The 22,701-nt window shown below is 38.2% G+C and overlaps 1 protein-coding gene across 2 annotated transcripts; it reads left to right on the top strand.

Annotated features, from left to right (window-relative positions):
• Positions 1-3: 3 nt before the first annotated feature.
• On the top strand, positions 4-16,982 carry LOC115212298 (H/ACA ribonucleoprotein complex non-core subunit NAF1-like). 2 transcript variants are annotated; one of them, XM_036502986.1, is made up of 10 exons: positions 4-930; positions 3,563-3,614; positions 6,279-6,372; positions 7,915-8,000; positions 9,306-9,466; positions 10,822-10,873; positions 12,947-13,098; positions 14,804-14,856; positions 15,963-16,307; positions 16,356-16,982. In XM_036502986.1, the coding sequence occupies exons 1-10, from the start codon at positions 320-322 to the stop codon at positions 16,883-16,885; spliced, it is 2,136 nt and encodes a 711-aa protein (XP_036358879.1). In that variant the 5' UTR covers positions 4-319; the 3' UTR covers positions 16,886-16,982. The 2 variants fall into 2 exon arrangements, with proteins under 2 accessions (XP_036358879.1, XP_029637006.1); XM_029781146.2 differs by having other exon boundaries at positions 5-930; positions 15,963-16,982.
• The last annotated feature ends 5,719 nt before the right edge of the window (positions 16,983-22,701 follow it).

Genomic DNA, 22,701 nt, shown 5'->3' with positions numbered 1-22,701 from the left:
CCGCGAGGAAGCACGTGTCGTATGTTTCGTTGGGTCCCAGAATGGTTCTGTAATTATACTGTCCTGCTCTCTAAGATCACTGCTTAAAAGGTAAATTTAATTGCAGTTTTGAAATATATCCGGATAGCTAAAAGGGAAAAAAAAAAACGTTACGAAACGACATACATGTTTGATAAACAAAATTCAAATTAAACTTATTTTTGTACGATTCTGCTACCTTGAAAAAGAGAAGCAAGTGTTTAGTCGTTCACATGGATATTTCTTAACTTTGTAAAGTCTCTTGTTGATTAAAAAAAGTCTTTGTTAGCGTTTTCCCAACATGGATGTAAACGATCCGACAGAATCTACTTTTAAAGATGTTATATTAACAGAAGTTAGAGATACTAACGCGGAATCAACGATGGATGTTCCAAGTAACACCGGAGAAAATTATAGCTTGGAAGATGATGATACAACGGCAAATGACGGTAATGATAATCCGAGAAACGACGGTGTTAACGAAGTCTCTGTCACACCTTTATCTAACAAAGATGTTGATAACAAGAAGATTCACACAGTTGTTAACGAAGAATCCGTTGCAGCAAGTGTTGCTGACGAAGAAAATATTGTTGAACATGTTGTTAATGAAGAGAATACTCTTAATGTTGGTAAGGAAGAGGGAATTATCAGCAATGCTACCAACGAAGTTGACCATTCGAAGACTGACAACCCGGTTACCATGGGTGCAGAGAAGAAATGTGAGACGTCGGAGCAGAATGCAGCTAACGTGGACCTTCATTTAGATGCAAATCACACAATTTATCGCTCCAGTAATGTTGATGACGAATTGACTTCGGACAGTGATAGCGATTCCTCTTCATCTCTTAGTTCTTCATCGTCAAGCGACGAGGAGGAACCAACGAAACCAAATGTGACAGAAAAATGCCCAGAGTAAGTAGATTAATTGATTTAATTTTCAAGTTTGTATGTAAAATATTCCAGTTTTTTTTAAATCTTCCATTTGCCGCGTTTTTCTCCGTAAATTAGAGACCAGCAATTAATATGTACTTTACTGTTAATCTATAAACTTTATAGTTTATTACCAGTATTTGTCCTTATGTGTCTGTAACTGTTACAAAATAAAAAGAAGAGAACTTGATGGCCTTGTTTATATTCAATAAGACCTTATACGATTTGATGTCTTCCTTCTTTATTTCCAAGATCACACCCCGTAGGTATCCATTTGCATAACGAGGTACTCAGGTCTTCAGTGAGCTCCATATCCATACTAAAACCAGGAAAAAAGTCATGGGCGTTGAAAAAGGCCATATTTTTTTTCAGAAAACTATTGTGTAAAATTTATCTGTCTACTGGTTTAACACTATCGTCTGGTTTTGGGGCACCTTTAGGGGAGTCCATTCTATTGCAAGTATTTGAGTTAGATCTGTAGTTTGAATATATCTTCCTCTCTCTGTTCTTCCCTTCCTCATAAAATCGGTTAATATAGGGCGTAACAAATATCAGAAAATCAAAAAAAAAATGTGTGTAATAGGTGTAAAACAACTTCCTATGAACGAATATGAAAAAAAATTCGCGCACGCGAAAGGGGGGTGGGGGAGAGGCCTCGGAAAATTCACATCGGGAAGTTCCGAAAGCGTCTGAGGGGCTGACCCGGGCACCAAACAAAAAAAAATAGTGTAATATGTGTAAAACAACTTGCTCTAAACGAATATGAAAAAAAAAATGCGCTCTCGAGAAGAGGGGTGGGGGAGAGGCCTCGGAATATTTATATCGGGAATTTCCGAAAGCGTCTGAACCGGGCACAAAAACAAAAACAAAAACAGCGTAATAGGTGTAAAACAACTTGCTCTAAACGACTATCATGAAAAAAAGGCGCGCTCGCGAAAGGGGGGTGGGGGAGAGGCTTCGGAAATTTCACATCTTCAGTCCACGGCCTTTAAACTAAGAAAAAATAGTGTAATTGGTGTAAAACTACTTGTTCTAAACGAGTATCAAGAACACACACTCACACATGAATCATAAACTCCGTATTTCGCAAAAAAAAAAAAATAAAGAGAAGAAATTCTGGAAAAAGTGAAGAAATGTTGGATCTCATTCCTTGGTTAAAGCTATTTTAAACATTAAATTTATGCTTTTCTTTGAAATAGTTCAGATATATGCAATTCTTCTCTGTCATCACTATTCTTGTTAAAGAATGATGAATTTAAAACTCTACAAAAGTATGGTGTAAGCCTTCAGATGAACGATTTCAATATAACCGAACACGCACACATACATGTATAATGTATATTCGAATGTTTGTTTTTTATTAAAAAAGTATCTAAGATTATATTACCAAGTAAAATAAAACCCTGTAGGACCCCCTCTATTTCATAAAAATGATCTTTGGATTTTGTTTTTCTTTGTGAAATATTGAGTTAAGTTGCATTTGTGAAAAGACTCTCCCATGAAAGGGTCACTCGGCTACAAAAGGTTGCAGGTTGCACTGTGGTTGTTGGGAAGTGCACTTCGTTAGTTGTCTTTCATTTGCCTGGACACAAATACTTCAGCTGTGTCTATCCTAGGATTGCTACTGACCTCTTTTGTTCCAATGAGCTAAGTTGGCAGAGTCGTTAAACCAGCCTTACCTGGCTAAAATATTCTATGTTTTAATTTTGAACTGGCCAGATCTGGCCTTTCAAACCTACCCAACAACTTCTTTCTAAATACAAATGATCACATCAGCAAAATCTCAAGGCTGCAATATAATGCAAGTTTAATTCAAAACAATGTGAATGAATAAGCATCCCATTTGACAGAAGAATCTGATTGCTAAAGGGTTAATATACCCAGCTCCTAAGAACATTAGGATGGAGGCTGTGCAGTGTTCATTCAATTCTACAAACTGAGTTCAAATCCTACCATGGGTTTCTTGGATGGTTCACTTAACCCACCACATGGCACATTGGGTGACTTTGTTGAAGGGGTCTTCTCTGTTGTAAGCATTCAGGCACAGTCTCCGGTTTGAGGTCTTCCACTCTTCCTTCCTCCTGGACAAAATGCTTAACAGCATTTATTCTCAATTTACATTCTGAGTTCAAATTCCAACAAAGTCAACTTTACTTCTCATCCTTTTGGGGTTGATAAAATAAATGCTAGTTGAGTACTAGACTTGTTTCCCCACCTGAATTTCAGGCTTTGTACCTTTGATAGAAAAGATTTTTATGTATAAAGAAAATCTGTTGTTTAACCCTTTCGTTGTTGTATTTCTTTACAGATGCTCTGTGTTTCCTTCAATTAATTTTAAATATAACAAAGAATTAAGTAAACTAACTTAGTCATCATCAAGTTAGTGTTAGGAACATAGATTGAAACTAAGGTTTGGTGGCAGATTTTAATTCAGAACTTATGAAAACAACACATTTGTACTCAGAGCCAGAGCTGGTTTCCCCGGGTTGGTATCAAAAGGGTTAAAGTTTGCTCAGCTGTCTTATTAAGTTTGTGTAGGAAATTCTATCTCCTGAAATTCTAATTTAATTCAAAATTTCACCATGGTTTAAAATTTTGTTCTTTGACATTTTAGGGAGAAGAAAACTATTGAAAAGCCTAAAGTGAAAGGAGAATTAAGTATTGAGGTAAGACTCGTCTAGAAATATTTATTTCAAAATTTCTTTTACTTTTTACTTGTTTTAGACTGCAGCCATGCTGGGGCACCACCTTGAACAGTTTAGTTGAACAAATCAAGCCCAGGATCTTTAAGTTAGGAAGGGCATCCAGCTGTAGAAATCTTGCCAGATCAGATTTGAGCCTGGTACAGCCTCTTGGCTTGCCAGTCCTCAGTCAAACTGTCCAACCCATGCCAGCATGGAAAGCGGACGTTAAACGATGATGATGATGATTGTTCTACCAGTCTTTTTTGCTGAATCACTAAATTATGGGGATGTACAAAAACCAATTTGTGTAGTGGGGGGAACACAAACTTACAGACAGACATCACCTGTGAAATTGTAGTTGTGGTCGTTGCCGATGTTCTGTTGGCATGTAAAAAAACCACCCATTACACTCTTGGAGTGGTTGGCATTAGGAAGGACATCCAGCTGTTGAAACCATATCAAATCAGACTGGAACCTGGTGCAGCTCTCCAGCTTGTCACTCAAACCATCTAACCCATGCCGGCATGGAAAGTGGACGTTAAATGATGATGATAGGTGCAGGCGTGGTTGTGTGGTAAGTTTGCTTTTCAGCCACATAGTTCTGGGTTCAGTCCCACTGCATGACACCTTGAGCAAGTGACTAAAGCCTTCTGACTGGATTTAGTAGACAGAAACTGAAAGAAGCCCATTGTATATACGTTACATGATTGACGCTGTTATACAAGCTTCCACTTTCATTTCCAATATTCTGTATGAACTTGGTCTGGTTATAGAGTATATTTGCTTGGAAACCGGTGAGGGTCAGCAGTAAGAAGGACATGGAAATTCTGCCTCAGTAAACTCTGTCCGACCTGTGCAAGCATGAAAAAGTGAACATTAAAATGGTGACACACGACAACTTCTGTCTGCTGAATTTTCTCACAAGGCATTGGTCAGCCTGGGGCTATAATAGAAGACACAACTGCCCAAGGTGCATGTGGTTGCAAAATGAACTTCTTAAACCCGCAGCCATGTCTGCAACTACAAGATGGATTTTTGTGGACTTGGTTATAGATTTCTTAGTCAATCATTGGTTGATAAAGGATGCCTGTGCATCACAGGGTGGAATAAATACCACAAGGATTTTTGTTTTAAACACATTAAAAAAAGTGCCGTGTAAAAAGCACAACTCATCTGTGCGTGTGCCACATAAAACACACTAAGTCCCTCTGCTGAGTGGTTAGTGTTAGGAAGGGCGTCCAGCTGTAAAAATCGTGCCAAAACAGTTACAGAAGTCTGGTGCAGGCTTTAGCCTGGCCAGCTCTTGTGGTACTATCTCACCCAGGCTAGCATGGAACATGGAAGTCAAATGATGATGACATTGGCTTTCTCCTCCACAAAAGACATCAGCAAAAGATAATCTGGTGTAGATATACACCATAGCTCTAGTATATATCTGTATTTATACCTGTGCTGGTGGCACGTGAAAAGGCACCATCTGAACATGGTCGATGCCAGCGCCGCCATGACTGGCTTCCGTGCCGGTGGCACATAAAAAGCACCAACCGATCATGGCCGTTGCCAGCCTCCCCTGGCACCTGTGCTGGTGGCACGTAAAAAGCACCCACTACACTCATGGAGTGGTTGGCATTAGGAAGGGCATCCAGCTGTAGAAACACTGCCAGATCAACTGAAGCCTGGTGCAGTCTCCTGGCTTCCCAGACCCCGGTCGAACCGTCCAACTCATGCTAGCATGGAAAACAGATGTTAAACGATGATGATGATACTTGTTTACGTAGAAGGGGCTTTTGTACAGCTTCCTTTCTCAGGTTTCACTCCTAAGCTATTAACCAAAGTGGTGCTACGGGTGTCACTTGCTTGTCATTCTACACATTCATTTGGTATAGAAATTGGTATCAGACTTAATCAGTTGCTTGGCTTTTTACTTGTACCATTTGACACTTGGTGCTTGTAGCAGACCACTCCTTTGCAAGAGTGTATGGAACAGACCTCCAGTCTGTTTGCCTTTGCTTTCCTCACAATCTTGGAGATCTTGTAGACTATTGCAGTCACACTTCTTCCTTCTGTATTCACATTATTTTTAATTAATCCTTCATTATCTCATAACTTCAGGATTTCAAAAATGTGATTGTTTATATTTAGAAGGACATTATAGGGTAGATGTGAAAGAGTAGATCTGGTCAGTTTGAACATAAAACCAATAGAATTCCTGGACCATTTAAGGCTGGCTTAAATGCTAAAGAATCTCTCTCCCAATCTCCCCAATATTTTCACTGCTAATATATCCAACTGTAGAAACAAACAGCAAAGTAGACCTTAGCGAAATTTGAACTCGGAACGTTAGGACAGGCAAAATGCTGCTAAGCTTTTACCTCAGTTTGGTAACAATTCTGCCAGTTTGCTGCCTTACTGTGTTATATTGAATGTTGGTATGTGCTGGCACCATGTGAAAAGCATCCAGGGCATTCTGTAAAGTAAAACAGATGACTGGAACCGGATGCAGCTCCCTGGCTTACAAGCTCCTGTCAAACCGTCCCACCCATGCCAGCATGGAAAACAGATGATAAATGATGAATGTAGCCATGAGTAGGGTTCAAATTTTTGGTATATAGGGTCTATATCACTTACATACTTTTTTCTTTAAAGGATCTTCCTCCTATTGAAGAACTGAAGATAACTGCAGACGACAATGTGGAGCTTGTATGTGTTGGGTTGATTTCCACTATCATAGACACACTTGGTAAGTATTATGGTTTAATTAGAGCTTTTTGCTTGATAGAAATGTGATAAATGAGATACAGGATAGGAGGGGAACGGGCAAAACCTAGAATTATTTGAAATTTGTTTGTGCTTCATTGAGTTCTGTAATATTTATTATAACAAGAGTTGAGCATGACTCAGCCTAGAAAATTTTTGGAGATGAAAAGCACTGGAAGAAAATTTGGACAAGAGAGATATGTGTGTTAACCCTTTTGTTACTGTATTTATTTTGAGATGCTCTGTGTTTCTTTCAATTACTTTAAATATAACTAAGAATTTCGTAAAATAACTTAGTTATCATTAAGCTAGTATTAGGAACATAAATTGTGACTAAGGTTTGGTGGAAGATTTTAATTCAGAACTTATGAAAACAAGACATTTGTACTCAGAGCCAGAGCTGGTTTCAGCCAGGATGGTAATGAAAGGGTTTATGTAGACATATAAAGTAAACAGATATAATCTACTTTATAAATGTTATTAATATTTGCCATATTTTCTGGCATATAAGTGGAATTCTTCGGACCAAAATTTACAGCCAAAACAAGTATGATGACTTATACATCAAGATGACTTTGGAGGACCAAAATTCCTGCATGAAATGCAGCAGGATTTTGAAGGATACAGTAATGATGTTCGAATGTTTACATTACAATGATTTGTATGTCAGAAAATATGGTGGCTGTGATTTAGCACTTATTCAGTGGAACTATGACCAAAAGCATTCAAACCATGACCATCCTGACTTTTGTCAGACACTACAATATCCAGTCTATTCTTTCTTAAGATGCTAGGGTGTGGTTTGAAGGAGATTTACCACCTATTTCATGCAGGTTGATTGCTCTCATTAAAGATCATTCTTAGCTCTTGTCACAGTCTAAAGTTGATTCTTATCAAGGATGCTTAAAACAAATCATTTCATTCTGAATCAAGGGTTTATTTAAACTGAGCTCAACTTAGCCAATGAATTTTAACAATATTCTTCGACACCAATATGGATAAAGTAAATTTGAAAAATGTAAAAAGAATTAGTGTTTTTATTCGAAGTTCTTTTTAAAAATATCTAAATCTCAAAAAAAATAAAAGAAATTTATACTTTTGAAGAGATTGGTTCTGTTTTTCTTTCTTGTGGAAGGTTGAGCTGTTTTATGAAGGGTTATTACAATAGCCATGTTTGGTGGGGTTACAAACTTGAGTAAACAGAAAGCTACTGAATAGGGTGTGAAGATGCCCTTCCATCCCTCCTTTCAAACACTCACCCACATATGGGGTAACATACACAGTTGCATAGACCTGTATACACACATATCTTTTGTTCTTTTCAATCATTGGACTGTGTCCATGCTGGGGCACCACTTTGAAGGGTTTTTGTTGAAGACATTGACCCCAACAGTTAAGTTTCTCTTCAAGTCTGCTCCTTATACTATTGGTTCCTTTTGGCAAGACAGGTTGGCAAAATGTAGAATATGGAACCATTTTTCTGTATATCTTTCAGTGTCTCATTTTTACTTGAATTGTTTTCCAGTTGTAATCCAGTCTCTTGATTCGGAAACTTCTCCACTCAACGATGACAGCATATTGTTTCTAGAGGACCGAACCTCCTTGGGACAGGTAGGAAGATTCTAGAAATGACTCTTTTACAAATTTCTGGATGTTGTTTATGGTTTATTTTTTTTTATATCATTAATCTTTTCTACTTGTTTCAGTCATTGGACTGTAGCCATGCTGGAGCACAGCCTTAGTGAAACAAACTAACTTCAGTACCTAGTTTCTATTTAAGACAGGTACTTATCCTATTGGGCTCTTTTGCCAAACTGCTAAGTCATGGGGAAATAAACTAATCAATTTGTCAAACAGTGAATTAGGTAGAAATGCACACACACACACACACAATCTAAATTGAGGGAATGGAGCCAGTAAGATCCAGGCTGCATATGTTTCCTAGCTAGTAGAACCTTGAAAATAATAATTACTCAAAGAGGAATATTCCACTAGCTACTCATCAGGCTGAAGATACCTTAGTTAAATGAAGGTTACACTGTTGTCAAGTAATCCCAAAATTTGATTTCCTTTGAGTTGGTTTGGAATCTCTTGATGACAGTGTAACCTTCGTTTAACTATTAAATCAAATGATTGAAACAAAGGAATATAGGTGTCAGCTTGGCTGTGTGGTATGAAGTTTGCTTCCCCACCACATAGTTCCAGGTTCAGTCCCATTGCATGGAAACTTGGGCAAATGTCTTCTACTATAGCCTCAGGCTGATCAAAGCCTTGTGAGTGGATTTGGTAGATGGAAACTGAAAGAACCCTGTTGTGTATATATGTATGTATGTGTGTGTATGTTTGTTCTCCACTACTGCTTGACATTTGGTGTTGATGTGTTTATGTCCTCATTAACTTAGCAGTTTGGGAAAAGAGACTGATGAAATCAATACCAGGCTTAAAAAAAATATGTTCTGGAGTTGATTCTTTTGACCAAAATTCTTCAGCAAGGCTGCAGTTTAATGACTGAAACAGGTGTAAATATGAAAAATAGAATGCAAAAAAAAAAGTAATGAATATAAACGGTTAAAACAGAAAGAAGTTAGTTTGCCATGTGGAAGAGATGATGTCTGACGTTTTGGGGCTGGGCCCTTTGTTGAAGGAAAATCATGTGAAATCTGTAAACATAGAACATTGCCTGTTTGTCCTGGATTACACTGTTTCACTTGTTAAAACTTTTTTTCCTTTTAATACAGTGTATGAAAATGATGATACAATGAAGTGTGTCAACTAAGCAACCAATAAAATGAATTCCCATCCATTTTTGCCATTCTTGCAGGGCTAAATTGGTTTTCATGTTGGAGCAGTGAAATGTTGATTAAGCAGTTTACCTGTAATTTTCTTTTACCTTTTCTTTTTTCTAATTTCTAACAGGTGTTTGAAATATTTGGTCCTGTACGGAACCCTTTGTATTCTGTTCGGTTTAACACCACTCAAGATATCGAAGAAAAGGGTTTGAAAGTTGGCACAGAAATTTACTATGCCCCTAAAGAGATGAAGTATACAAACTACGTGTTTGTACAGGACTTAATGAAGTAAGTTTCTGCTTTTATGTAACTTTTGACTCGGAATGTAACAAAATAAAAGGAATTTTTTCCAAAACTTGTTGAATAGGAGTTTCATTGTGTTAGGTTTGTGAAGTAAGTTAGGTTGGTGCTGTTATTAGTCAGGATGGAGTCATTGGAGTGGAATTCTCTGGTATTCAGACAAGTGGTTCATTATTTATATTTGATGGATATTTGTCCTCATCTTGTTTGTTGTTAACACAATGTTTCGGCTGATATACCCTCCAGCCTTCATTAATGTAAATAATGTACATAATTCCTCATCACTTGAATATAGAACTGAAAGACAAGTGGTTGTTCCAAAAGATATCTTACATGTTATGCCTACAAAGAGAAGCAGTGGTCAGCGTGGTAAGAAGTAGACAGATTGGTTTAAGAGGTTATCAAGATTGCTTTTATGCCCACTTTTTCCTGCTGGCCTGCATTAGAAAAGTTTACAAAACAGCAAAATCTTCCACATGGATAAATACTGGATATTTTGCAGTTTTAGAAATCACTGTCCTGATTTATAGTAGAAAACTTTCTGAAGAGAATAGTTTCTAAAGCTGTAGATGGAATATACGTGAAAGAATGTTTTGAAATGTGTCTAGTACACCAAATAGAAGTTGACCGAGAGAGATCAATAAATGGAATTGTTAGGGGGTCAGTAAATGGTTCCATGCACCTCACCTAAATCATAGGTACACGGATGGGATGCCGAATGCAATTTTGCCGAAGGACAAGAAGCTGAACAAGCATAAAGCCAAATGGACAAGATACTGAAGAAACATACATCATCATCATCGTTTAATGTCCGCTTTCCATGCTAGCATGGGCTGGACGATTTTGACTGAGGGCTGGCGAACCAGATGGCTGCACCAGGCTCCAATCTTGATCTGGCAGAGTTTCTACAGCTGGATGCCAACCACTCCGAGAGTGTACTGGGTGCTTTATACGTGCCACTGGCATGGGGTCCAGTCAGGCGGTACTGGCAACGATCTCACTCGAATCTTTTTACACATGCCACCGGCATAGGTGCCAGTAAGACTACGCTGGTAACGATCACGCTCGAATGGTGCTCTTTTCACCCTACTAGCACGAGGGCCAGTCAGGCGCTACTGGCAACAGCCACGCTCAAATGGTGTTTTTTACGTGCCACCTGCACAGGAGCCAGTCCAGCGGCACTGGCAATGACCTCGCTCAAATGTGTTTTTTTTTCTTTTTAATTTTGAGTTAATAATTCATTGTAGTCTTAAATTGTTTGGCTGATATCTTTTTTTTTTCCTTTTCAAGAAATAATTCACTTTGTGATTCTCCCCCGTTTTTTTCCCTCTCTCTCTCTCTAGACAAAAGGGTTCTGATGCATCTTGGGAACATGACTTGGAACCTCCAGAAAAGGTTAGAATGCTTTTCTTGTTATTGGTTTTTTTCTTTATTCCTTAAGCCTAAATATAAACTGATTGGTGCAAATCACCTTTTATTGTGTCATAAAAGATCTTATTAAGACTCTTTGTTAATTATTGTAAATGTATTTTACTATAGCTGAGCCACTCAAAATCTTTCGGTAGTTAAGTAGTTTCATAACGCCTGGTATTTCTACTCCATGGTCAAATGGCTAGTTAAAGCCCATTAAATTAATTCAGACAAAGCTGTTTTTTCAGGTCCCAAGTAATTGCACCTGGTGTAGTCCAAGGGTTTGAAATTTTGGGGGACATACCAGTTCATTATATCAACCCCAGTGCTCGTCTCTGACAGGATGAAAGGCAAAGTTCATCTTGGCAGGATTTGAACTCAAAGTGTAAAGCCAGAAGAAATGTCTCTAAGCATTTTGTGTGGCATGTAAACAATTCTGGCCTGCTAACATTCAAAATGGTCCAAGTATAACTTTAACCCTTTAGCGGTCACACTATTCTGTCAAATAGATTGCTTCTTTATTCACATAGTTTTGAATTAAGCTTGCATTATCTTGTAGCTTTGAGATTTTGATGAGGTAACTGCTAATATTTAGAATGATATTTAAGGGTTGGGGCAAGAGGTTGGATCTGGCCAGTGTGAATATAAAACAGGCAGAATATTTTGGCTGGATATGACTGGTTTAATTACTGAAGCTCTCCATCAGTTATAACAACAAGGTTTCCAGTTGATCCAATCAATGGAATGCCTGCTCATGAAGTTAATGTGCCAGTGGTTGAATACACCACAGACAAGTGAACCCTTAATGTAGTTCTCAGGGAGATTCAGTGTTGCACAAAATGTGACATGGCTGGCCCTTGAACTACAATACTGGTCCAACTCATTTTTGCCATTTCTGACCCAATATTCTATTTGTTTTATTTTCAAATTGGTCAGATTCAACCTCTCACACCAACCCTACAATGTCATTCTAAAACTCAACAATTACATCATCAAAATCTTGAAGCTATGATATAATCCATGATTAATTCCAAACAGTGTGAATAAATAAGCATCACATTTGACAGAGTAATCCAGCAGCTCATCTCAATGAGCTCCTTTTATTATGCAGCCATGCCTGTACCTGACAATGGTCGTCAAGAGGACATGGGTTGCATGGTTTGACTGAGGACTGACAAGCCAGAAGGCTGCACCAGGCTCCGATCTGATCTACCAAAGTTTCTATAGCTGGATGCTCTTCATAATACCAACCACTCCGATAATATAGTGGGTGCTTTTTACTTGCCACTGGCATGGGTTCCAATCAGGCGGAGCTGGCAGGAATGTTAGCACGCCGGGCGAAATGCTTAGCGGTATTTCGTCTGCGTTACGTTGTGAGTTCGAATTCCGCCGAGGTCGACTGCCTTTCATCCTTTCGGGGTCGATAAATTAAGTACCAGTTACGCACTGGGGTTGATGTAATCGACTTAATACCTATGTCTGTCCTTGTTTGTCCCCTCTGTTTTAGCCCCTTGTGGGTAATAAAGAAATAGGTATTGGCATTGACCATGCTTGAATGGTGCTTTTTATGTTCCACCGGCATGGGAGCCAGAGAGGCGACACTAGCAACAACCACACTCGAATGGTGCTTTTTACGTGCCCCAGGCATGGGAGCCAATCAGGCAGCACTGGCAATGACCACACTCGAATGGTTCTTTTTATGTGCCTGGACCAGTCTGGCGGCACTGGCATGGACCATACTCGAATGGTGATTGTTCAGATTAATATCCTGTGCTTAATGTTACTGGTTACTTACTGTAACATTCAAGCTCTGTCTTTCGGTGGTTCCTGTAAAAATTGTTACGAAATTGAGAATTTCCAAACTTTGTGATTCTTGTGTCTGGTCCAACTGATGTTATCTGTAATCATCATCATCATCATCATCGTTTAACGTCCGCTTTCCATGCTAGCATGGGTTGGACGAATCTTTTGTAAATTCTATGAGGTCTTGTATTTCTTTGCCATTTCTTCTCTCTTTTCTTTTTCTCTTAAATCTTGTTTTGTATGCTTCACATTTAGTTCTTAGATTATTCTGACGATGAACAAGAACGTTTGATGAAGAAGAATAAAAAGAAACCCCATGATGACAATTCTGAAAGTGATGATGCGAACAAGGACGGTCAAAACCAGTCACGCCGAAAGAAAGATTCCAACAATCCATTCTATTTGAAGTAAGGAATTTGTTATTTTGTTCTTGTTCTATTTATTGGATTCAGACATTGGACTGTGGCCATGCTGGGGCATTGTTTTAAGAATTTTTAGTTAATCATAACAATTTCCATATTTTAACATAAGGAACCCTTTTTTGTCAAAAATCAGGTTAAAAAAATATGGGAGTTTCTTATATATGGATAATATTATAATCCCTTACAAAACCTTTTTTCCAAATTTTAAGCCCCCAAAACGAGTGTTGCTTATACACGTTAAAATACGGTATATCACTTAGTCTAGTCCTCGTCTGTATTTGTCGAATGGTTTAACTGGAATTACGTCCCTCTATGGAATGGGTTACCTCCCATTGCACTAAATGCCCATTTACGAGTGTTACACTCGAGGTACAGTAACTCCCTCGACTGTGGCGAGTGTTACATTGCAAACACGCCGCGGTAGGTGAAAATCTGCGAAGTAGAAACAGTACGAGGTGTGGGGTGAACGATTTGTTTGACTAAAAGGCGGTGCTCCAGCATGGTTGCAGTCAAATGACTGAAAGAAACAAAAGAATATGATAATAACAAACCCCACTCATCATTTTTGTATCCACTTTTCTATGCTGGCATGAGTAGGATGGGACTTTGTGAGGCTGTATTTTCTGGTTGAATACTCTTCATGATGTCAGCGTTTTTAATTCCCTCTGATGACAAAATAGGGATGTGATATAACCATCCTAAAATCTAGGAGACATACACGTATTTTAGCTTTGATCTTTCTCTTGCTTCAGTCAGTGGACTGCGGCCATGCTGGGGCACTGCCTCGAAGGGCATAGTCAAACAAATCAGCCCCAGTACAAGTGTGGTCCCTTATCGGAGTCCCTTGCCATTCTACTAAGTTTTGGAGACCAAAACAAACACCAGTTAAATGGTGACGAGAAATAAACCAAACCAAACCAAACACACATGCACACACACAAATGATCTTCCATTCAGTTTCTGTATACAGAATCACTCACAAGGCATCGGTCAACCAAGGGCTATATAGTAGAAGATACTTGCCCTAGATATCACACAACTGGATTGAACTCAAAGCTATGAGGTTGCAAAACAAGCCTCGTAACTACACAGCCAGGCCTGTGTTCTGTGTAAAGTATACTCTTTTACTTGTTTCAGTCTTTTGACTGTGACCATGCTGGAGCAACACCTTTATATGAACAAACCGACCCTAGGACTTATTCTTTGTAAGCCTAGTACTTATTCTATTGGTCTCTTTTGCCGAACTGCCAAGTTACATGATGTAAGCACACCAACATCGGTTGTCAAGCGATTGTATGGGCTTCTTTCAGTTTTCATATACCATATCCACTTACAAGGCTTTGGTTGGCCTGGGGCGATAGTAGAAGACACTTGCCCAAGGTGCCACACAATGGGACTGTACCCGGAAACATGTGGTTGGTAAGCAAGCGGCTTACCACACAGCCACTCGTGCACTTTTATATATATACACACACACGATAGGCTTCTTTCAGTTTCCATCTATCAGATCCACTTACAAGGCTTTGGTTGGCCTGGGGCTGTAGTAGAAGACATTTGCCCAAGGTACCATGCAGTGGGACTGAACATGGAACCATGTGGTTGGAAAAGAAGCTTCTTACCACACAGCCACCATATTTTCTTTTTTCTCTTTGAAATCAGTTATTAATATTTTTAAAAATCATTTTTGCAGAAATAAATCTCCAGTGACGCAGAAGAATAGTAGAAACTACAAGAAGAAATCTGGTACAATTTTATTTCTTTTGTCCTTATAAATGCTATCTGTATGTTGTTACCCTCTTTGGACTATAAGCCATGTTAGACATATCCATTATCTTTTGATTGTTTCAGTCATTTGACTGTGCCCATACTAGGGCACTGCTTTGCCAAGCAAATTGACTCCGTTGTACTTATTTTATCGGTCCCTTTTGTTAAACCGCTACATTATGGGGGATGTAATCATCATCATCATCGTTTAATGTCTGCTTTCCATGCTGGCATGGGTTGGACAGTTTGATGGAGGACTGGCAAGCCAGGAGGCCGTACCAGGCCCCAATCTGATCTGGCAATGTTTCTACAGCTGGATGACCTTCCTAATGCCAACCACTCCGAGAATGTAGTGGGTGCTTTTTATGTGCCACTGGAATGGAAGCCAGCCAGGAAGCACTGGCAAGTTTTGAGTGGGACAGACTAGAATGGGTGTCTTGCAGTAGAGAAGATATATGGCTACTGTATATTCTGTGTGTGATATAATGGTGAATGGGAGTAACAGGAAAGTGAGATAAACATTGTGGTAAGATGGTATTAGGACGTAGTTTTGAAAGTACAAAATTATTAGAGAGAATAGGAAGAGAAGATCTGGATGGATGGATGGTTAAGAGTTTGCATCTGTGTGTGGGGAGATAACTTACCATCGTTTTTTTATCTGCCTTTTCTTGTTGGCATGGAGATTGACAGGTTTTTCTCATGCAACGCTTTACAGCTGATGCCCGTTTGGTCACCTTTTATGACATGCAAGGTGATGATGTACCTATTCTAAAAGTGGGTCACAGACAGTGAAGAGGTCGAGTGTGTAGTGGAACAAATGGTAGGACATCTGATGAAACCTCTAACTTTTCAATTGTGTCCCTCTATTTTCTGGTTACAAATCCTGCCTTAATGCATTCTTGCCTTTATATTCTTCTCAGGTTAATGAAACACTTATGAGCTGGATTTAGTACAGTAGCACATGTGCTGGGATTGATTAAATAGCTCCGGTATTGGGGTTGATTCAGTCAGTTAAGCCACTCTTTAAAGATTTGTAGCTTTGTACTAATGTGTACCATTATTATTATTATTTTGTTTTTTTTCAGAGGGTGTCAGTCATCAAGGCCACCGAAATGAACAAAAATCCAGGCCACAACAATCCAACAATTGGCATTCTAGTGCTTATACCAGTTGGCCACCAAAAGATCCAAAACCTCAATCTTTTCAAGCCTCTAGCAATAGGTTTCCAAACACCTTTGGCAACAGACCTCTAAATCCATCTAACAATTGGTCCACAAATCCGCCTAACCAGTGGCCCTCAAATCCTGCAAACAGTTGGGGCCAAACTGGGACCAATAACTGGCCTTCTACAAATGCTCCTAACAAATGGCCAAATACTCCAAACAATTGGCCTCAAGGTACTCCAAACAGTTGGTCTCAGAATACCCCAAATAGTTGGTCTCAGAATACCCCAAATAATTGGTCTCAGAATACCTTAAACAGTTGGTCTCAAAGTACCCCAAATAACTGGTCTCAGAATACCCCAAATAACTGGTCCTCGAATGTTCCAAACAATTGGTCCCAAAATAATCCTAACACTTCATTCCAAAATACCCCAAACAGTTCAACTCAAATGACCCCTAATAATTGGCCTGCACTGAATAGTTGGACCCAAAATAATCCTAATAGTTGGTCTCAAAATACTCCAAACATTTCAGCACAAAATATCCCTCAGGGCTCATCACAAATTAATCCTAATGCCTGGTCTTCAAATTGGCCTACCAATTGGTCTTCAAATCCTTTTAGCGTTCCCCCACCAAATACTTTGAATAGCTCCTCCTCAAATTCCACAAGCCAACCATCTTCCACAATCCCAAACAACCCACCTCCAAATGCACCAAACTGGACTCAAAATTCACAATCATCTTTTGCTCAGACACAAGGATTTCTTCCCAATAACAACCAGTGGCCTCCTCAACAAGCAGGCAATGTTAATTCTTGGACTAACAAACCAAATTTTAATTCCTAAATACCAGAAGGCTCTCAATCAACGAGCAACGATGGATGTAATTTGCTTAATAAATATCCAAGGTTCAGCTGCATTCGTCTGATCTTGCTTGAACAAACTTTTGAATTTGTCTCCAATCCATTATGCACCCACAAAATTTGAAACCATGTTGCAGCTGAGTCAAACTTATTAAGAAATGTAACTCTACTGAGTTTTTGCTTGTCCACATAATATATATCATAATCATCATCATCGTTGTTTAACATCTGCTTTCCATGCTGACATGGGTTTGACTGAGAACTGGCAAGCCAGGAAGCTGCACCAGGCTCCAATCTGATTTGACAAGATTTCTACAGCTGAATGCCCTTCTTAACGCTAATCACTCCGAGAGTGTAGTGGGTGCTTTTTATGGGTGCCAGTCAGGCGGCACTGGCAATGTACTATTTACGTGCCACCGGCATTGGTGCCAGTCAAGCGGCTCTGGCATAAATGTACATATTATTTATTTAATTGGCAAAAGTTAGAAAGTAATGAAGTGGGAATGTACTAAACTCTCTGCCATTGAGTAACTTTGTAACTTCTATTGATTAAATAAAAAATATTCATGTTTCAAGTTCTACTATCCTGTTTGTATTATCAAACTTTTTAGTGTGTATGTATGTATAATATATACATATACATATTTAGTTTTATTAACATTTAGTGGAAGTAACAGAGTGACTCAAGGTCTGAGACTCTCATGCACTTATCTATCAATGCACAAAACTCTCGGACCTTGAGTCACTCTGTTACTTCTGCTAAATGTTAATAAATATATACATTATTTACATTTGTCCTCATCTTGTTTGTTGTTAACGTTTCAGCTGATATACCCTCCAGCCTTCATCAGGTGTCTTGGGGAAATTTCAAACCTGGGTTCTCATTCCTAACGTATTTTTTAATATTATTATTATTATTCAGGTCATTGTCTGGAATCAAACTCGGAATCTTAGTGTTAGTAGCCCATGCTCTTAACCACTAAGCCATATATCCATGGGCAACTAAGGAGTGAATTTTAAGGCTTATAAATCTAATATCCTCCTATCCTTAATACCGATTCCCATATCTGCACTCAGTCTGCTTAGGAGGTTATTGTGTCCTAACATATGTGTTGCTTCTTTTAGTTTTTGTATTTTCCAGTGGTGTTCTGTCTATTATTTTAACTTGATGATGGCTGGAGGGTGTATCAGCCGAAACATTGCGTTAACAATAAACAAGATGAGGACAAATATCCGTCAAATGTAAAATTATGTAAATAATGTACATAATTCCTCATCTCTTAAATATAGAACTGAAAAATATACATATACTCATATTTTGAGTTCTGTTTTTCCTGTTTGCATCAACAAACGGCGGTGCATCAGCATGGCTGCAGCTCTGAGCTGAAACGTTAAAAAAAAATACCTATATATATATACTTATTATTATGAGGATATATACCTCTTAAAGAGATGTTAGCAGTCAAGTTTCCTGGTTTAATTATTTGTAGAAACTTGATCATTATATTTCCATATTCACCCCTTAATTCCTAACACTTTTCCTTCCTTCACGAAGTTTACTACTCACTTTTATTTCCTTCCTCTGTACTACATTCTTTATCTTTCCATCTTAGTGCCTTTTCAAACATATCCCCCCATCTCTAACTTCTCACACATACTCCTTCCTTACATTCTTATCTCTTCTTTCTATCCCTCCCCCTATTCCTTTTATCTACTGATAGCTCTCCTCTCCCCATCCCCTCACAATTGACCAGCATCTAGTACTCCTATTTTCCTTTTTTCCTCCTCCTGTCTTCTTCCTCCCCTAATCCTTTTGACCAATACTATTTTTCTTTCTAACATTCTTATCCCTTCTCTTCTCTCTATCTACTTCCTCTACCAGTATATTATCAAAATTTCATTTACACTACAAAATCCTTTTGAATGAACAGAACATGGATTTAATATCTGCTTACTATCCATTTGAAATAACAACATATGAACTCCTATCGGAATTTACACACCATAGACAAGAAACGTCTTTACTCATTCTACTCAGCACAATCCTAGGATAATGGAACAACAGCTTTCACATCCAACATGTAATTTTGTTTTCTTATTTCCCTTATACATTCTGTATCCCTCCCTTGACAAGATAACTTATATAATGAACTCTTCTAATTTCTTCTATTGAAACACTCTTATCTCTGTTGATGGGATATCATTTATTTCCCTGAAACAGCTGTAAGACCACCTCTCTCTTTATAAATGTCCTAGAAATATCACTTTGTCTTGGCCTTGTTATTTTATTTAACACACACATCATCATCATCATCGTTTAACATCCTCTTTCCATGCTTGCATGGGTTGGACAGTCTGACTGAGGACTGGCAAGCCAGGAGGTTGCACCAGGCCCCAGTCTGATCTGGCAAAGTTTCTACAGCTGGATGCTTTTTATGTGCCACTGGCACGAGGACCAGTCAGGTGGTATTGGCATCGACTACGCTTAAATGGTGCTTTTTATGTTCCACATGTGTATATATTCTTTTGTTTCAGTCATAAGACTGCGACCATGCTGGGGCACTGCCTTGAATTTTTAGCTGAATGAATTGACCCTAGTACTTATATTTTCTGTTAAGCCTGGTACTTATTCTATTGATCTTTTGCTGAACCATTAAGTGGATGGGAACAAACCAACATCAGTTTTGCAAGCGGTGGAGTGGGGGACAGACACAGTGTGTTGTTTTTTTAAAAAATTGTTATTGACAAATAAACAAAAAGTACTCTCCATTTACCTGGGTTAATTATCATTTCATGTTTAAATTTTATTTGGTAATATACCTTCATGATTTGCCAGCCTGTTAAGGGTCTTTTGGCATTTTCCAGTTTTCTTTCTCCACTTCAAGTTGTCAACTCCTGACCAAAAGGTCATGGTTTCTTATGACAGGCAGAATAAATAGTAACAATATTCCATCAAATACCTAACAAATCGAATAATCTGTTGCTCTGGATTAGTATGTTTCTGACTTTTATTAAATGAATTATTTAAATCATTGATTTAGCATCCAACCGATGCTAGCATGGAAAACTGGCATTAAAAGATGATGAAGATGCCGATCCATTTTTCCATGCTTGCATAGGTCAGAGGATGTTTGTTCTAGCAGACTTTCAACTTCAGGATGCTTTTTGTATTCAAAAGAATATTCATTACATAAGCACGAACTTATAAACTGGACAAAAGCGAAGAGTCAGTTACATAGACTTTGAATCTGGGGACATTATAAAAACGCAGTAGCAACTGTTGAGGCTCTGAGAATTCTACCATACTCACCGCCGCCTTATCTTGAAAGAATATTTAAAGGAAATCATATTTACGTTCAAATTCCAAGAATGAATTAGATCCAGGTAATGTAAAACACGAATTACTAATCTAAGGGAGATAATTTGTATATACCTAGGTTTCGTCCCTTTAAAGCGAGCTCGAATAAAAGCATTCAAATGATTAAGTGACGTCCATGTTTTTACTGGCGTAGAAGTTACTCTTTCTTATATAATCATTCTATCAACTGAAGAAGAAAGTAAGACTTTAAATAATCTTTTCTACTCTAGGCACAAGGCTGGACATTTTTGGGAAGGGGGAAAGTCGATTAGATCGACCCCAGTACACAGCTGGTACTTAATTTATCGACTCCGAAAGGATAAATGGCAAAGTCGACCTCGGCGGAATTTGAACTCAGAACGTAGCGGCAGACGAAATACCGGTAAACATATATATATACACACACACACACACACACACATATGTACGTGAGCATGTAAATATATAGCCCGGCGTGCTAACGTTTCTGCCAGTTCGTCGCCTTATAAGACATTATAGTCTTAGACACATTGTATCTGGAAAAGGATGAGTTGTATTTGGCTACAATACAGCTCGATCGTAGACAACAATAGATCGTCTGCCATGTCAGTCGACCTGCTAAAAGTGGGTGAAAAATGTCCTTTAAGTCACACCCAAACATTTTGTAAAAGGAAGAGGACATTGGATAATGTTCTTGTGGACGCAATACGTTTTAATATATATATATATATATATATATAGTATTCTTGTTATTTTCTCGTTTTGTAACTAATTGTACTTTTTGTACATGTATTTTTATTTTTGCAGTTTTATTGTTTGTCTATGCCAGAAAAAAGGCTTTTTCGTTCGTCCTCTTGTGTTTGTTTTTGTACATGTATTTTAATTTTGCAGTCTTATTGTTACGTCTTGTCTGTGTTCGTACTCATTGTGCCCCGCTGCTTGAAATTTTATTTTAATTCTCTCGCAGGAAGGCCTATTGGATTAGTGTTCTGTTATGCCTTCGAAACATGCCTGACTCCTTTAGCGACAGCTGCTGACGGGGGTTTTGTCCTTGTGTAGCTCGTCCTGTATTTGTTTTTCGTTTTCCGTTTTCTTGTTTTTTGTTTTTTGGCTTTTTCCGTTTCTACGTCTTATTGTGATGTCCTGTACTCCCGTATAATTATTGATATATGCATGTATATATACATGTAGATGTAGGTACGTACATATATGTTTGTATGTATGCATATATTCTTATTTATCTCCTATATATATATATATATATATAATATAATATAGATAAGTGTGTATGTGCATATATGTACGAGGAGGTATTGAATAGTTCCTGGGTAAAAGAAAATACAAGAGGATCAGTTAAATGATGATCTTATTCAACATATTCCCCTTTTAGGTTCACACACTTATTACAGCGGCCCTTCAGTTTTTCTAAGCCCCGGAAAAGAACTCTGAAGGTTGGGCCTCCACTCAGGCCTTTCGCGATGAGCTTAAAGCCAAGAATTTTCAGCACCCCATCGTTTGTTTGTATGTTTGTAAGTATGTACACACATATACACGAACATATGTATGTATATATGTTTTTACATACACACGTACATATATATATGTATATATATATATATATACATACATACACGTACGCATATATGATATATAAATGTATATATTTTTTCAATGTGTACAAATAACAAGGAAAAATAAATAAATAAATAGTTACCAGGATAGCAAAAATTCACGTAAGTGCCAAGGATATATATATATATATATATATATATATATATATATATATAATTCACGTAAGTGAATATATATATAATATAAACTTAAGTGTATATATATATATATATATATAATTCACGTAAGTGCTAAGGATATATATATGTGTGTGTGTGTGTGTGTGTACACATACACACAATGAATAACGACGATCATCAGACTTATGGCGTCCACACTCACCAGATTTAAATCCGATGGGCCGATAGTTTTGCAGCGTTTTTGAAATATCCTAATCCAATAGCTTCACTGAAAACCGCCCTTTTCCAGATTATGTCCGACATGAATAAGGGCCATTTAGTGCAGGCATATCAACGATTCCAGTCCCACATTGAAGCAGTGTTTCGAAGCTGATGTAATAGTCCTGTAAGAATTCTTATCGAGAACATTTGCTGAATTTTTTATTACCGTAGACGTGTGTGGTAAGAAACTAGCTTCCCAAATACATGGTAGCACCTTGGGTGAATGTCTTCTTTTAAAGCCTCGGGCCGACCAAAGTTTTGTAAGTGGATCTGGTTGACGGAAACGAAAAGAATCTTGTCGTATACATATATATATATGATGCCAGCACCGCCTCGACTGGCCTCCGTGCCGGTGGCACGTAAAATACCCCAATCCGACCGTGGCCGTTGCCAGCCTCACCTGGCACCTGTGCAGGTGGCACGTAAAAAGCACCCACTACACTCACGGAG

The sequence above is a fragment of the Octopus sinensis genome, linkage group LG5, assembly GCF_006345805.1.
Source record: "Octopus sinensis linkage group LG5, ASM634580v1, whole genome shotgun sequence".
NCBI classification, from domain to species: domain Eukaryota; kingdom Metazoa; phylum Mollusca; class Cephalopoda; order Octopoda; family Octopodidae; genus Octopus; species Octopus sinensis.
The sequence above is the reverse complement of the archived record's forward strand: the minus strand, read 5'-3'. Positions and strand labels throughout refer to the sequence as shown.